Source organism: Cibotium barometz, chromosome 20 (assembly GCF_041138505.1).
Source record: "Cibotium barometz isolate CiBa-2024 chromosome 20, ASM4113850v1, whole genome shotgun sequence".
Classification (NCBI taxonomy): Eukaryota; Viridiplantae; Streptophyta; class Polypodiopsida; order Cyatheales; family Cibotiaceae; genus Cibotium; species Cibotium barometz.
The window spans coordinates 1,556,331-1,574,282 of NC_141065.1; the positions used below are offsets into that span (position 1 = coordinate 1,556,331).

At 38.6% G+C, this 17,952-nt stretch overlaps 1 protein-coding gene across 2 annotated transcripts; it reads left to right on the forward strand.

Moving 5' to 3' along the window:
- Positions 1–5,288: 5,288 nt before the first annotated feature.
- LOC147627439 (cytochrome P450 734A1-like) lies at positions 5,289–7,763 on the forward strand. Of its 2 annotated transcripts, none has more exons than XM_086815068.1 (5): positions 5,289–5,642; positions 5,743–5,930; positions 6,060–6,310; positions 6,415–6,820; positions 6,921–7,763. In XM_086815068.1, the coding sequence occupies exons 1-5, from the start codon at positions 5,333–5,335 to the stop codon at positions 7,386–7,388; spliced, it is 1,623 nt and encodes a 540-aa protein (XP_086671194.1). In that variant the 5' UTR covers positions 5,289–5,332; the 3' UTR covers positions 7,389–7,763. The 2 variants fall into 2 exon arrangements, with proteins under 2 accessions (XP_086671194.1, XP_086671193.1); XM_086815067.1 differs by having other exon boundaries at positions 5,743–5,966; positions 6,921–7,760.
- The last annotated feature ends 10,189 nt before the right edge of the window (positions 7,764–17,952 follow it).

Genomic DNA, 17,952 nt, shown 5'->3' on the forward strand with positions numbered 1-17,952 from the left:
TTGAAAGATGATAGAGTTGCTCATAAAATCACACATTTTTTGAGAAAAAAAATACTCGATTTGTAATAAAATAATAATGTCCACAAAATTGGTTACAATGAGAGGTCTTATGCCTCTCGTGTTAAATCTTTGACTTTCTCTAGAAGAATTTTTTTGGTTTGTTCTCGTAGATGACCCAACTTTTTCAAGGTAAAGCCATAAACAAGAACTTCCACATCCTCCATGCTTAGGCTATCCACATGACGTCGACTACGATTTGCTTTCTTTCCCTTTTTATTTACTCGAATCATCTCTGGATAATATTTTCCTGATAATGCATCATCTCCATTGACCTTGTATGAGTGGACCTCAATTGAGCTTACTTTTCTATTTTCCTCAAGGACTTTAAGTACCTTTGCCAACCAAAAAGGACATCCGCTTTCATCATCTGTTGTGCTAACACTGCAATCATTGCACCTATAGTGAGCTCCTCAATATTTCCTTCCCACATTTCCTTCTCTTGCAACCCTCGTTGACTAGTCCTTCTAGCACCAACATACGATTCGCGAGTCTCCCCATGCACCAATGTTTGCAATTCTTCAGGCAATTCTATTTGTTGATTTGGCATTTGAATATGATCATCACTGTCTTCAAGTTCTTGTACCCTCCAAAGAAAGGGCTCTAGATTCATCAGTGATCTTGAATTGCTTAGAACTTCCTCAATCAAGATTTGTTGCTCAAAAAAAATGTATTCCACCATCCAAGTGAGCAAGCTGGAAAATACACATGTGCTGATTGTATGGTCTCTTTAATTTCTATCAAACATTGCTGATAATTGATGGCTTGCTTTCCTTTTTGAGCTTTTGCTGCTTCAATGCTTGATGCCAAAAGCATTTTTGCTGCCTGAAGAATTGTCATTCTGGGACACTGAGTAAAAACTGAGGATACCATGCCTTTGAGTTAGAGTACTTCTTACACCACAAATGTGTTTCAGCTTCTTTTTCTTTTATTTTGAATTGATGTTGGAAACTATGGTCATTAAGTTAAGCGAATGCAGGGCTTGCAAAATCTCCACCTGTTGCAAACTCTCTAAAATCATAGGTGCCTTTCAAAACATGCAAAATCTCCACCTGTGTTGCAAACCCTCTAAAATCATAGGTGCCTTTCAAAACATGAATTTCTAGTGCAGGATCATAAGCTTCTTTAAGAATTGTGCACACCTCTGGAAGGTCAAATGCACTTTTCTCAGTAAGTTTGACTGAAAACTTGCTAAACATCTGATCAATTTGATCATGAGTGTGACCCACCAACAAAAATCTAAGTTTGACCTTTTTAAAAACTTTCTCCTGCACCAACATACTCAAATAAGCAAGCACTATTTGATTTTTGTTTTCCCTTGCCGTATTATCTAGCTGCACATAAAGTGTGCCAGGTAACTCTCCTTGCCATTCACTTACTATTTTTTGAATTATGGTGATGGTCAAGCTAGGGTCATTGTGTAAATTTGGAAAGTTTATAAAAACTTTCGACGTCATGATGCCGTTAAAGATGAGGGCTCCAACAACGTGTAATTATATGAAATTCTCTTCCTTCAAATTCTTTGGAGCATGCATAAAATGGGGTATCAACGTCTTTTGATCCATTCCATCTATGACTAATCCCAAATACATTTCTTTCTGCTCAAGGCACTTCTTTGGATGCTTTGCTAGCTTTTGATGCTTTGTACTTTGTTGTTCTCGATGAGCTTTAAGTGCTTGTAGAATAGGACCTGAAAACTCAAAACAATGTAAAGCTAGTTTAAATTATACCACTTGGAATTCTCTCCTAGATAGATATATATACCATATACTCTTTATATAATACAATATGATATATATACAATAATAATTAAATATATATTATGAAAAAAATATTGATATGTGTGTATGTATGTATATACATATATGTTTGTATGTATATACATATATACATATATACATATGTGTGTGTGTGTGTGTGTATACATATACATATATATATGTATGTATATACATATATGTGTGTGTGTGTGTATATATATATGTATATACATATATGTATATGTATGTGTGTGTGTATACATATACATATATATATGTATATGTATACACACACACACACACACACATATGTATATATGTATATATGTATATACATACAAACATATATGTATATACATACATACATACACACACACGCACACATATATATGTGTGCGTCTGTGTATATGTATGTATGTATGTACATATATGTCTGTGTGTGTATATATATATATAAACACCGGTTAACAATTGACCTGCCGAAGAGGGGTCTCGCGCCTACTCGTGTACCTCAAAGGGGAGGCATGAGCATCATTACTGCTGGTGCAACGTTTAACCCAATAATAATCATTCAATAAACTTTAATTTGCACTAAGGCTGGAACTAAACATTACTTTAATTTGCACTAAGGCTGGAACTAAACATTTAGTCTCTCTTTTTTCTTTCTATCTCTTTTTTGAAAAAAATGTATGTGGTGAAATAAATTATTCACCACGGTAGTAAAGAGCGCCGCAGACACGGACGACCTCCAGATTCGGCACTGTCGTCGCCAAGGCTCCAAGCTCAGCCACAAAGTTACAGGTGGGGCGTTGTGCATTTGCGAATGGACTGGTCACTCACTATTTTCAGTCACGTGGTCAATTTCTCTGGTCCCGAGTTACTCCTTTAGATGCAATCAGTGACAGTACTTTCAACCCTGTCCACAATCATGATTATTACCCTTCCTGCCGAACCTTGGAAAGTTGGGTCACTTGGGTGTCTTTTTTCTGTGGGCTTGCAATTGCTTTAACTCATGCAGCCGTGCATGTTTGACACTTTATCTTGATGATGGGCATTGAGCAATAAGCACCCTTATCAAGTCCATCACAGTCTTCGGTTTGCCAAAATAAATCCTAGCCATCAAATCAGCCAGCTGTGTTTTTAAAGAATGCAACATAGGATACTGACACATCAGCAACGAAAATTTTATTGAAACTGAAGCAAATGAGTTGATGACACATAAGCAGTGAAAATAGAAGGCCAATAAATCAACACACCAAGAATGTTAAAAAAATAGAGAACTAATAAAAATTTGCCACATAATAAAGAGAATTTTTTTAAAATATTCCTTTCGAAAACCATGATGGTCGGAAAAGGCCATAATTTAGCCTTTTACTAGAGGCAAATGGGTCACTGGCTTAGCGCCAGCTCGTTGGTTTCCTTTAAGGAAAAGCCTCCCATGGCCTTACACCAAAACATGCCTTCACTTTTATCTATATATATATATATATCTATAGAGATACACTAATTTGCGGTCTACAAGGGTGCATGCAAAAATACTCTTGCCCGTCAAGGGTAGGTCAAATACTCTTGCCCGTCAAGGACGGGTCAAGAGGCTACTTTGTCCCTTGCCACATGGCACAAAAAAATGGAAAGTAGTTTTTTCCATGTATTTAGTAAAATAAATAAATAAATAAAGAGAGAATTTATTGGAAGTTTATAAGGTTTTGGCCCTTACAGAGATGGGTCGAGCTACTTGTTTTGTAACAATAATACAAAAAAAAAGCCCTTCAGTGCATGCTAGTTCTAATGAGGTGAAAAAAGAGTAGATAGTAGGTTTAGTGTATGTCAAATTTGTAACAATTAATATAAATAAATATTATTGGTTAAAAATACAGGAAAAAGCCCATATACCTTCTTGGAATGCCGGCACTGAGATAAGGCCTTCGGACCTCGGTTAGCAATAATAGAGAAAACCCATTTCCTTTCTTGGAATGCCCGCATTGAAAATATCCATCAATGATCAAACCGCTTTTAGCATGCTTCTTCATGTTGAAGTACAGCGGGATCATTGCTTGAGCATTGTGTTGAAATTTCCATGACAGGTGGCAATAAGTTCCCTTAACCCGTACGGGAGCTCATGATGACAAATGGAGCCGTAGAGAGGGGACAGGTGGCGTCATTATGGAAGTAGGGGACAGGACCCAGGTGGCCTCATATAATTCCATAATGGAATCCTTTTTTGGGGCGGCGAAAAAGGGGCTTGGTAGCTCCTCATTGTGATGGCGAGGCACGTGATCCATCCTCGACTCACTTTAAAAACAAGGGCATGGCGAATCCGCTACTATTGCTACCAAATATCTTTTACAACAAATACATAAAGCTTCAGATTTCAATTTTTTAGCGAAACCAGAAAATCTAAAAAAGAAATAAAAAAACCTCCAACTACAAAATTGTGTCTTCAAAAACCTTTTAACATGTACATTTCAAAATTCTTGAGACAATTTTAAAATGTAAAATATCATGGAATGAAGTACACATATATATATACATACAATATTTACAAAGGTAGATCACAGCCTGAGGCTTTAGAGAAGATATCAAGGCACTCCCCAAAGTTTTGTAGAGAGTTAGGGTCATTGATTACCAATGCATTGGTATCATCAGATTTAACCCCTGTATTCCTTTGATGTTGCCTGCATCAACCAGCTCCTGTCTGTTTTAAAAAAAAAAATATTTACAAAGGTAAATGCTGAATAAAAAGAGACTAATAAATGACCGAGGCTCTGCTCACTTTTTTTTGAACAATAAATATATGTAATATTAACAAAGGCAGACCTTTACAAAAACTTCTCTTAGATACATCAGAGTCATCAGTCAGCTTTCCTGAACCTGCTACGTGTAATTCTTCCTCTAGTGAACGTACCATGTGTACGGCATGAGAATAATAAAAAATAAAAATAGATATAAATAATAATTAACCAAATGCCATGTTAATGCATACTTTTACAATTATTATTGCCTTATTATCAAGCGCTTACTTTTTTGCCTTATTATCAAGCGCTTACTTTTTTGAATGTGGCCTGACTTACTTGGACCCCATGCCCTATCCCCACTCTAGATTTATAGCTTTCTATTATACTTAAAATGCTAGGGTATATATATGTGTAACCCGAATATAAGACAAAAAAAACTTTAACACGCTTCCAATATTAGTGACAAAAATGTTTGTATTTTCTGCTTTGATTTAAAAAAACAATTCAGTTTCTAAATAGTCATTCACAGTGGTAAATTCCTACAGTTGCTAAATGTAAATGACATTAAACTTCATTTTATTTTAAAAACATTGCATACGACTGTTGACAAATCAGCACGTCATTGTCTTGTGTTGTGCTGTATATGCGTAAGCGTTATGAAAGTGAAAACACGCTACGCAAAGCAGTGAAAGTGTTATATATGAGTTTTTTCTGTCTTCTTTTAACTATAAAACTGCACGCTTCTTGCACCAGTTGCTTCACTTGACTGCCCAATGCCACATGGAAGGCACCGCAAGTGAATTCATTGGGCCTTTGGCTCCCGTAGCGAGTACTCTCATAGCTACCGCCATAGCAATAGTTGCTGTGCATTGCTCCCGCTGCTTTTTGAAATGCTGCTGGTGGCCTCGTGTTATAACGAGAGCTTTGAAGGAGCAGGGCATTATGGGCTTGAGCTACCACTCCTTGTCCGGGAACATACCAGAGCAGGCAAACATTGTGAAGATGGTGCAATCTGCTCCTATGCGGAGTATCTCCCATGACATTGTCCCCCATGTCATGCCTCATTATAAGAAATGGTCTCAGACTCATGGTAACTAGCTCAGGCCCTGCACTCATGTTGGCTCACGATCATAAATCCTGTTAAATTATGAATGGTTGCGATTTTCAATGTTTTCTGATTCCTGGCGTAGGTAAGCAGTTCTACTACTGGTATGGTTCGACGCCACGCTTGTTCATCGTCGCCCCAGAACTCGTGAAGCAGGTGCTTTACGAGCGTTGCGCGCACTTGACAAAGATCACACCGCGCCCTGAGTTTTACCAGTTCTTTGGAAACAGCCTCCCAAATGTAAATGGAGACCTGTGGGCAGCTCACCGCAAGGTGGTGAATCCTGCCTTTCGGCATGACACGCTAATGGTGATGAATTTTGGATTGAGCGTGTTTATTCTGGCTTTTCTCCTAATTAACGTTGGAAATTTATTCTAATCACTCTCGTAGGGACGTTAACAGGCTATGATACCGACCATCCTCGAGTCCGCTAACTCAATGTTTCTGAAATGGGAGAGGAAATGCAGAAGCAGTGGCTCAAACTGCTCTGAGATTGAGGTTTATGCAGAGTTCGTAGAGTTGACGGCGGATGTGATTGCCCGCACTGCGTTTGGTAGTAGCTACGCAGAGGGACGACAAGTTTTCGAGATTCAAAGGCAGCAGCAAGTTCTCATTATGGAGGCCGACAGCAGTGCCTGTATTCCAGGAAGCAGGTAATAATTATAATTTCTACATGAATCTGCACCTTAATTATATAGAGTTTGTTCACTGTACTCCATATCCAGTACTGACAGCGGTGGATTATCGATCTTGCTAGGTTCTTGCCCACGCCCGAGAATCTCTTGCGGTGGCGTCTTACCAGACAAATAGAGAGGCACCTTCGGACGATCATTACCAAGCGATTAGCCGATTTAGTGGAGGCCACGGGCGGTGACCATGGCTGCACTAGCAGAAGGGACCTTCTGAGCCTCATGCTGATGGCCAACAGGCCGGAGCTGCGTGGTGATAATAGGACTGCAAAGCCCACCTTGAGCGTTCAGGACGTGGTGGATGAGTGCAAAACCTTCCTTTTCGCCGGGCACGAGACAACATCCAGCTTTCTGACATGGACGACCATGCTTCTTGCTCACCACACGGAGTGGCAAGAGCGAGCACGCGGCGAGGTGTTGCAAGTGTGCGGGGCAGATCCTCCGGACGCCGAGTCAATAATCCATCTCCCAATTGTATGTTATAATTATTTAATTGATTTCATGCACTTTCGATGATTGATTGTCGGTTGAGTGATAAAACTACGCTCGAATGGTTGGAAAATGCTTCCTGCAGGTCAGCATGATCCTAAACGAGTCGCTGCGCTTGTATCCACCGATTATACAGTTGATTCGTTACAGCTCGAAGGACACGAGGCTGGGCGGCATCGAGCTTCGCAAGGGCACTGCCTTACTCGTGCCAATCCTCGTGCTGCATCACAGCGAGGAGATCTGGGGCAAAGATGTGAACGAGTTCAAGCCAGAGCGCTTTGCAGAAGGGGCAGCGAAGGCGGCGGCGGCGGATGCTTCTTCGGCCGGCGGCGCCGGTGGCGGCCACCAGCAGCAAGCTGCGTTCATGCCCTTTGGGTTCGGTCCCAGGTTCTGCGTCGGCCAGAGCTTCTCTCTGCTTGAAGCCAAGCTGATCGTGGCCGCCATGCTACAGCGTTTCACATTCTACGTGGCGTCATCGTACAGGCATGCACCAGCGCGCATGATCACTCTTAGGCCCCAGTATGGTTTGCAGATTATACTGAAACCAATCTAATATAATAGCGCCCCTTCTTTGCAAACGGTCCAATTAAATTAGAGCATGCCATTGTACACGGTAAAATTTAAGTAAATCAGAGTGCAGGAGACAAGTTATTCTGTAAATCTTAGTACATCAGTAAAGAATACAGGGTGTGTCTTTTAATAACCCAAGTTTTTCGTGATTTGGTGAGGTTTGATTTTATTTTTTTCCCGCAGGAAAGGTTAGATTTGTATCGATATATAAGGTTGAATTACAAAATGTGCTGCTAGATTGCCCACACTTTAAAAAAATGCACATGCAGGGCCAGGCTTAAATCGCACCGCGGATAGAAAGCTGAAAACGTGTTCAGTCTTTTCACAGAATACATCTTGTCAAAAGGCTAAGGGAGTCTCTTAGTTGGCTGATCGGTTCAGCCTTTTGCAGACTCCAAACTTCAATATCCAAAGGCCCAAAAACAGTACCAATGCGCATATTTTTCTAATTACAATACAATTTCGGATCCAGGCTCGATCCAGTGCTACCCATCAATAAATACCAGGAGAAATTCTTACCTTGGTAGAGATCACCGTTAATTTCAATGGCAAATGCTGTTTTTTTTTTCCAAATCGATTCCTGAAAAATACAGTAAAGTAAAAGACGGTTTTTTTTCTAACAATGGCCTGCCCACAGGAATGGCAGCATCTCTCAAATTAACAAGGCTATCCCAGAATTTCATTTGAAGGGCTTATGATAACCTCCATTTAGGGTTTATTTCTGCAGGCAGCCTTCTAGAGAATTGAAGAAAAATTTTGAGCTCTCAATAGAAGGTTGAAGTGGAAAAACAACCCTTCTCAAAGAAAGGCAAAAAAGAAATTGGCCTTTCTATGGAAGGGTAGCTTTTTTGATATTCTTTATTAATAGATATAAAATCATGTTTGTTATAGCTTCTTGCCACCTACAGGCTGGTCAGCTAAACCGTCTAGACTCTTTGGAGTCCAAACCATGGAATCCTTAGAGGCTAGATTCTTCTGAGACGATTTCGGGCAAGGAACAAAGAATTTTTAAAACTTTGCTACAAAAGCTAAGGATAGATGTCTTCATTATCAAGTTGATACTCATGCACATGGAGTATGTCATCTACATAGAGCTCGCATGTTGGGAGAGAAGGATCCACATGTAGCAATCTAAACTCTTGGGAATGTTGCATAGCAGTGGGCAAACAGGACTATCAACAGGATCACAAATCTTGCTTTGCCATGGGTAAGATATGGGAAAGCATATGCGATACAATTTGAAGACTTTATGATCGGATTGAAGAGCGAGCATGCCCAGGATTAATGAGTATTCATGTAGCATGGCAATTTCATAGTCATAATGAGGAGTGGGTTCAAACCTATGGTGAAATGAAGAAGCTTTGGCGTGCACGTCTAGTCATTGTTGCAAGCACGGTGGATTGTGAGATGGTTTTTGAAAGATGAACCGGATCAAATGTGAAGCTTGACTGTCGAATATGCTTGTGTTCCTTTTCTACAATGGCTCCAAAAACCCAATGGACGTGGATTGGAATTCCATCTATCTTCTGTGGAATGACTTGAAGAGCCATCGTAATCACAAGGTCATGAGACTACTTAGAAACTAAATGTGGTTACACTACAAGATGATGATGGCATAGTCGTGTGACGTAGTGAGAGAAAGTCGTGAGAGCATCACGGCTGCATACAAGAGGATTTTTTTCCAATATGTGGCTACTATCGTGGCTATACATGCAGTTACTGCCATGGTTATACACGCAACTCTTGAGTGGCTATAGCCGTGTCAATAGCCGCGTGTATAGCTACACGTACTGTTAAAAAATGTTGGAATCTTTGATGCCGCATGCCCTTTCTTTACCACTCTTTTCTTTCCTACCTTTCCCAAAACCTACACTAAAATTGTTTCCTCTCCCTTCATCTCCCATACCTCAAGCACCTCAATCATGAAACTCATATTCTCCTTCATTTATGTGCTTTCATCTCCAAAAGCATAAGTTTTATGGTGAAGGTAAGGGTTTGTTCTCTCAATTTTCACATATTTGTTCCATAGTTTCCTCTCCCTTCATCTCCCATACCTCAAGCACCTCAATCATGAAACTCATATTCTCCTTCATTTATGTGCTTTCATTTATGTGCTTTCATCTCCAAAAGCATAAGTTTTATGGTTGAAGGTAAGGGTTTGTTCTCTCAATTTTCACATATTTGTTCCAATGTCTATGTGCATACTCATGTCTTGATTCTTGTCTTCTTCTACTTCTTCTTCTCACTTTTCTATTTGTTTTGTTAATTAACTTTATTGTGTATGCTTGTTTTGTAGGTTTAGGGTTTTTGATGCTTGCTCATTCAGCTTTGTTTGACAAGAAGGTAAACCCTCTTTTCCTCCTAATTTTTGATACAAGTTTTATGTATACTTCTTTCCTCTCTCTTTTTCTTAGTGTTAAACGCTCTTTTTCTCTCTGATATGCCTGTGAATTCTCTATGCATATATGCATATTAGAGCATACATAGAGTATGCATAGCTCTAATTTGCATGCATAGAGGTGCATAGAGCCTCTATGCATACATATTAGAGCATACATAGGCTCTATACATGCATATTAGAGCATGCATAACTCTAATATGCATGTATAGAGCCTATGTATGCTCTAATATGTATGCATAGAGGCTCTATGTATGCAAATTAGAGCATATATAACTCTAATATGTAGAGCTATGTATGTTCTATGCATGCTCTATGTATGCTCTAATATGCAGGCTTCTATGCATGCAAATTAGAGTGCATAGCTCTAATATGCATGTGTCGAGCCATATGCATTAATGCATAAAGCTTTTGGTAAACTGGTTGATAGTTTATATATAAACTGTAGTCAAAAAGCTTGTGGATAAGCGTAATGCAAATGGATTATGCATAAAGCTTTTGGTAACATGGTTTATGCATAAGGTTATGCGTATTAGTTTACTAACATATACATTTTCTTCAACTTGTAGATTTATGCTCAATACCTAAGCTCAACTTCGCAACTCAAACTCTACTTCTCTTCTTCAAGGTAACAGTACTTATCTTTTATAATCCCTTTCTTTACTTGTTTATGGTGCACCCCCAAGTGCTCGGGAGTATTTTGTTTAATTATGCATTAGATTCATTTTTATAAATTATAAGGCTCATGCTTTATGCATTAAGGTTTTTGTGTAAAGGTTTAAGCTTTATGCATGTGACTTATGTTATTTATGCTTATGCATAAAACTTTTGCATTAAGCTTTATGTAAAAGTGATGTATGTATGTGTGTGCAAGCATGTATATTTTTTATGTGGACATTTTGTGTCTGTGTGCACGTGCGTGTGCATATGTCTGTGAGATTATGTGCATGTACACGTGAAAATGTGTGTGTGCATGTGTATCTATGTATACATGTGTGCCTATTGATGTGTATGCATGTGTATTTGTGTATTTCAGTCTGTGTATGCATGTATATATATGTAAGTTTATATGCATGTATGTGTATGTGTGAGGTTAAGTAAGTGTGTACGTGTAATTGTGCATATTTGTGTATGTGCACGTGTGAGGTTAAGTAAGTGTGTACGTGTAATTGTGCATGTATGTGTATGTGTGAGGTTAAGTAAGTGTGTACGTGTAATTGTGCATATTTGTGTATGTGCATGTGCATGCGAGTGTGTGTGCATGTGCTTTTTTGTGTGCGTGTGTGTGTTTTTTGTGTGCATGTGTGTGTGTGTGCGGCGGTGTGTTGTGTGCATGCACATGCATGTGTTTATGTTGGCACACATATAGATCTATTTATGTATACATACCTATAAATACATATGTGTGTGTGTGTGTTCTCTCTCACATACGTGCACATAATATAATATTGTGTGTGTGTGTGCATCTATGTGTGCTAGAGAAAACAAATGAGAAAATGAGAAACTCTCTAATGTGTGTGTGTGGGTATGTGTATATATATGTGTGTGTGTGTGTGTTTATATATATATATATATAACTCATTCAATGAGCAAATGACTTTATGGTGATAACTAACTGTGAGCCCTAATGCATCTAGGCTTGTGGAAAAGAAAGTTCCTTCTCAAAAGTTCAAAAATGTGAAACCCTCCTATACGTACATACATACTTATATATATATATATATACTTATTCAATGAGCAAATGACTTGATGGTGACAAATAATTGTGAGTCCCAATGCATTTAGGCATGTGTAAAAAATACGTATAAAAATTAAAAAATTTCTCCTTTTTCCTTTATGTGAAAGATCTCTCCTTCTCTTGCCAAGTAGGACCCTTCTTTGTGTAAGATTCCTCCTCAACCTGAATAATGAATAAGCTTTACTTCAATCCCCTGTAATCATTCCCTATTTCTGAATACAAGAAAATATTATTTTTCCTTGTTTTGTCTAGAGAGAAGAAAAATTCTAGAGAGAGGTAATTCAGTATTGAGATATTTTTGGATAAATAAATTCTCCTAATATCAAAAATATATTTTCCTGAAACAAAAGTTCAAAATAAATTCTCTAAGGTGCATTAGGAATCAATTAAAAATGAATTAAGAGACCTTAGCCTAAGGGTCAAGATTTTTAGAAATTTTTGGATTTTGGACCAATTAAGGTTCCTATGGGCCAATAAGATTAATCCAAGTGTTGGGATGAGATAAATCCAATGAATAAAAGAAAATACCCAAAAATGAGTAAATGCTCACATAAGATAAAGAGTTGACTGAGTATATTAGTTAAAAATTATGAGATATTACTAAAAAAATGAGATATTTGGAATAATGATACATTTTTGACACCTTGGTAAGGAGGGGGCAGACTTTGAGGTAGGTGCCTATTTCACACATGTGGATGAGTTTTTAATTCAAAAATATTAAGATATTTTTCTCTCCTCTCTTAAATCAAACTAGATCAAAATGGGAGCTAAACTGGTCCAAATCTTGTCCAAATTCAACCAAACTGAACTTGGAAAAATCTAGAACTTAGTTGGACTCGACTAGTGGCCTCCCTCACTTATAAATAGACCCTCATTATTTTGTATTCTCATCTATGAACTAGACCATGCCAGTATTACATTAAAATAAGCATATTTTCTATTATCCCTTAAAAATCCTAGAGCTACATTTTGGAGAGATTGGAGCTTCTCTCTCTCTTCAACCATCCTTGAAGCTTTCCTCTCAACACACTAACCAATTAATTGGTTGGGGGCTTCCTTCTAAGATAGAGAAGCAAGCAAATCAAGAGGTAAGATATAATTTCATGGTTTTTTCTCTAATATTCTCAATGTTTTCACTTCTCAACCCCTCTCAGGCTTGAGAAGTTTCAAATGAATGGTTTCTCAATGCAAATTAAGCTTTCTAAAGAATTCTAATGATTAATCACAAAAAGTTAACATTTATGATGCTTTTTATGTATATCTCTCTCTCCCCAAAAGAATGGTCATTCCTATGACCAATTCTTATTCAAATGATGCTTCTCATTGATAAATTCTCAATTTAAAGATCAAACTCTATGCTAGTTAGGCTAGAGGTTAGAAAATGGATTTTTAATGCTTATATGCTAATAAAATTATAATAAACCTAAGATTAATTTCATAAATTGGATTTAGATCCAAATGATAGTTATTCTATGATAAAAGTATTACAAAGTCTTATTCTTTCAAAATTTATTGAAAATTATCAGTAATAGCAAGCGGAGCTATGGCAAAATTTTTATAAATTAATACATAAATCATTTTTATGCATAATGTGAAAAGAGGACTTCCTACCATATTCTAGGATTAGTCATCCTATTCTAAAAGAATAATTTTCATCACATCCATGGAAAATTAATTTTTAATGTTTATGCATAAATAATTAATTAGAGAAAAAGATTAATTTTTAGTGAGAAATTTTTAGTAATTTCATTTTTATGCAAAAAGAGAATTCCCATGATAATGGAGATCCATGTATCTCAATTGAGAAAGAGAAAATTTGGTATATTAAAATAATGAATATTTTTATTTAAAATTAAAGAGGAATTTTAGATAAATTATTTTATGCATGGATAAATTTAAATGATGAAAGAGAAATTCCCATCATATTTGGAATTCAATCATTTAAATGGTAAAAAGGGAATTCTTATCATATTTAAATTAATGGATATTTTTATTTAATTTTAAGAGAAATTTTAGTTAAATTTAGTTTTATGCAGAGAAAACTTAAATGATAAAAGATGAATTCCCATCATATTTGGAATTCAATCATTTAAAAGTGGAATTCTTGGTATATTTGGAATAATGCATATTTTTATTTAATTTAAAGAGAAATTTTAGGTAAATTCATTTTATGATAAAAGATGAATTCCCATGACAATTGGAATCCAATCATTAAATGAGAAAATGAGAAATTTTAAGCTTATTCAAAAAAATGGATAATTATATTTAGTTAAAAGAAGAATTTTTATGATATTTAAGTAGAGAAAGAAATGAATTAATTTTTGGTGACAACATAGGAATTTTCACATTTGTGGAACCAAACTCAAACTGGGAATTTTACTTGCATAGAACCTCTGTTTTCATTTAAAGGACTCTTTTATGCTAGAATGTTGGAGGAAGCATTTGGCATGTGTTTTGCTAAGAGGAGGTTGCAGCAGCTAGCGCGAAGTCGTCGAGGGACGTCGCTCTCGCGGGCAAAGCTTGCCGAGGTCTTGACCAGCCTCGGTACGGTTAAAATGGTGCGCTTCCGGTACAATGGGCGAGGACCAACGAAGTGGTCCCTAAGTGAAGTGCTAGGACACCTAAGTAGGATCCTAGAGGGTTTTGACCAGGTGATGCACAGGCTTGCGGTTGCTAGGACACCCATGCGTGCGTCGATCGATTAAGATTCAGATGGACTAAAAAGAATGACTTTTGTGAACCAAATTTTGATATTGGATCTTGTTGGTTGGCTAGCTGGTCTTCAACGGAGAGTCCAGATGACATATTTTGTAATACAATGGACCCAGAATTTTGGAGGATGATGATCAGTAATATTATGATTTTCATTAAAGGATTGTTTTAAAGACAACCGATTCTGTTATAATGGCAATTTCATATTGGGTGTGTACGTGGTATGCCTACCTTAATTTTGCATGAAACACCGGTTAGGGGGCTCGAGAACTCTTTTCCTCGGTACCCGGGCAAAACATAACCAAATCCTTATAAAGGAATCCCACCAATACAGTGGTCGGCCCATGGGGCGGTTGGGGTTAGGCTGAATCGGGGGATTCCTGTGATACAAATAAGTTATGATTAGTTACGTTAGTTAGATTAAGTCCTAGGAAGACCCTTGTTCTTTGGGAAGGAATCAGCAAGGCTGTGCCTTGTTAAAGGAGGAAAAAAGCGGTGATTCTATGGACCAAGTGCAAGTCTCTTCTTTGATCTGACCATGTGACTTCAGGTTCGGTCGGATCAGTTTGAATAGTTAAGACTTTGACTCGTTAGATTAATTCTCCCGTTCAAAGATTTTCCCTGGAGGAATCGCCTGTGCCTTCCGGGCGAGGAAAGTTTTTCCGGATTCGGGTTCGGGTTCGGAGGAACTGCCGAACTAGTTTCTTGTCCAGACATCCGTGGGCGAGGCCCCGAGTGTGGATCCCTACCCCCTGCGGGAGGCCAACGCTGCTTCCGTCGTCAGCGCCCTCGAAGGGAGCGGGGGTCTCACAGCTGGTATCAGAGCTTTGTTGAAAGCTAATAAAGGAAAAATGAATTCTTATCAGAAATTTATAAGAAGAACTCAGAAAGAGCATTTAAGTATTGTATTTTCATTCCTTAAGCTTCATTAAAAACGAAGAATTTTAATCAAATAATTTGGTTTTATAGATGGAAGTTCCACACTTATCTGGAGTTCCCGACCTCACCCAGTCACAAGATGAAGCAATGGAGGAGTATTTTGATGTTACCGGTTCCAATGAGAGGAGCAAAATGGCTCTTGCCAGGCTGAAAATTGTGGAAACAGCTAGGGTAGCATGGAGAAACCATTGTGACACCAACCATCTGGACAGAAATACCCAATCTTGGAATGATCTTAAAGCCTATTTAAGGAAGAGATTTTGTCTCCCCGGGTTTTTACAAACCTAGATGAATGAATTTTTAGAGCTAAACCAGGGGAGCAAAACCATCAAAGAATATCACCAGGCATTTGCTCTTCTCCTCAAGTATTCACCACCTCTAGACGAAGAGCAACTCATGGCTAGGTTCATTTGGGGAATGAACGAACCCTTAGACACACTGGTCAAGAATGCCAAGCTAGTATCCATGGGAGAAGTTGTCAAAATGGCGAAGGACTTCGCCAAAGCCTTCATCGTGAAAGTCCCACCAAAGCCAACTCCCTCATCCTTCAAGAGATTCCAGACACCAGGAAGTTCTTCCAAGCTTTCGCCTCCAAAGAGACACCAAGGTCCCAACCAGAATCTGGAGTCAGGAAACTTCAGGAATGAAGGAAGACCTGTCCCTCGAAGTACTTTCTCAGGAACTCCGGCTCTTTCAAGAATGTAGAGGGAAGAGCTTCGAAGCGAGAACAGGTGCTTCGGATGTCAGGGATTTGGGCACCAGCTCAAGGATTGCCCATATCCTTCTATGGGCCAAGGAAGCCAGGGTCCTAGAATTCAGAGACCGACTCCTTCTCATAATAGTCCAATCAGGGTCCCCCGCACCAAAATCAGGGCAACCCCAGAAGAGTGCCAGCTCTGCCTGTAGCCTCCGTGTGCAAAGCAGTCTCCGAACTCCCTCCTAGAATTGGGGAAACCAAAGAGAGAGAGTTCCACCTCAGACTGCAGTAACTAGAGCCGTCACTATAGCTGAGGAAGTGGAGGAAGAGAAAGGACATATCTATGCCGCAATAGAGCATCAGGGGAATAACCGTCAATTTTCAGTCCTCCAAACTCTAGCAGAGTACCAGGGTAAGCAATTCAAGCTTTTGATTGATTCAGGCAATACTCATTCTTTTATTTCCCTAGGATGTCTACGTAAGTTAGTCCTAAATGAAAAATCAGGGAAACCTATGCAAGTGGAATTGGCCAATGGAAAGATTCTTTTCACACACCTTGAGACAGACCTTATTCAGTTTAGTCTAGATGGGAACATAACAGAGTGCCAGTTCAGAGTCCTGCCCTTAGGAGTCTATGATGGAATCCTTGGAATAGATTGGCTCCATAAGAATCAAGCTGATATTCATTGTCACAAAGGAGCCATCTCTTTCCTTGACCTTCACGGGATAAAGTTCAAGGAATTGGAATTTCCGGATCCCCAGTGCTGTAATTAGTCAAGGCTTCTAAATTGTCAAAAGTGTTCAGAAAGAGGCAAGTTGTTTATGTCGTTAAGATGAATCCAGTAGACATAAGATGCAAGGCTAAAGAACCATAGTGGTTAAGTGAGTATGCAGATGTGTTCCTTGAAGAGCTGACTGAGATGTCTCCGTCTCGCGAAGTAGATCATGAAATCACGTTAACCCCCAGAGTTCAGCCCAGTAGCCCAGCGTGCATACAAATTGCCAGTCCTTGAAGCCATAGAACTTAAGGAGCAGTTAAGACAACAGTTAGAGCAGGGATTCGTCAGATCCAGTGTCTCACCTTGGGTTGCGCCCGTTCTCTTTCAAAAGAAGAAAGATGGAACGTTAAGACTCTGTATATTGACTACAGAGGATTGAATCAATTAACAATTAAAAATAAGTATCCTATTCCTAGGATTGATGAACTTCTGGATCGATTAAGTGGGACCCAAATGTTCACAAAGATAGATCTCAAATCTGGGTACTACCAGATCAGAATCAAGGAACAGGACATCCCGAAGATAGCATTCAATACTCGCTATGGGCATTATGAGTTCACAGTCATGCCGTTTGGATTGACTAATGCCCTGGCGACATTTAATCATCTTATGATATTCTCAGAGAATACTTGGATGATTTTGTTCTTGTCTTCTTTGATGATATCTTGGTATACTCAAAGAATGCTGCAGATCATGAAGATCATGTGCGCAAGGTCTTGGAAATCCTAAAGGAAACACGAACTCTTTGCAAAAAAGAGCAAGTGTTCTTTCTCTGTTGACTAGGTAGAATACTTGGGATTCATAGTGTCAAAGGATAGGATTTCTCCTAACCCCGCAAAGATCCAAGCAGTCGTAGAATGGCCAGAACCCAAGATGGTAAAGGAAGTCAGAGGATTCCTAGGATTAACCGGATGGTATACGATCTTTATACCTAGGTATGCTCAGATAGCATCCCCTTTAACTAACCTTCTCAAGAAGAGCACCCTTTTTTAGTGGACTGTAATGTGTCAAAGTGCCTTTGATAAACTGAAGATAGCCTTAGTAACCAACCCTGTCCTTAAGTTGCCAGATTTTACCAAACCCTTTGAGGTAGTTACTGTTGCCTTAGGTGGTGCTCTTATGCAAGAAGGTCATGTAGTGGCCTATGAATCCAGAAAACTCAGAACACATGAGAGAACTTATGCCATCCATGACTTGGAGTTACTCTCAGTAGTTTATGCTCTGAAGTTGTGGAGATATTATCTTTTGGGACAGAGGTTCACCTTGATGATAGATCACCAAAGT

Bases quoted from the DNA above. Each gene is read 5' to 3' on its own strand.
- LOC147627439 (XM_086815067.1), top strand. From the start codon at position 5,333: ATGGAAGGCACCGCAAGTGAATTCATTGGGCCTTTGGCTCCCGTAGCG. The intron at 5,643-5,742 runs GTAACTAGCTCA...TTCCTGGCGTAG, and splicing joins GAAATGGTCTCAGACTCATG to GTAAGCAGTTCTACTACTGG. The intron at 6,821-6,920 runs GTATGTTATAAT...TGCTTCCTGCAG, and splicing joins CAATAATCCATCTCCCAATT to GTCAGCATGATCCTAAACGA.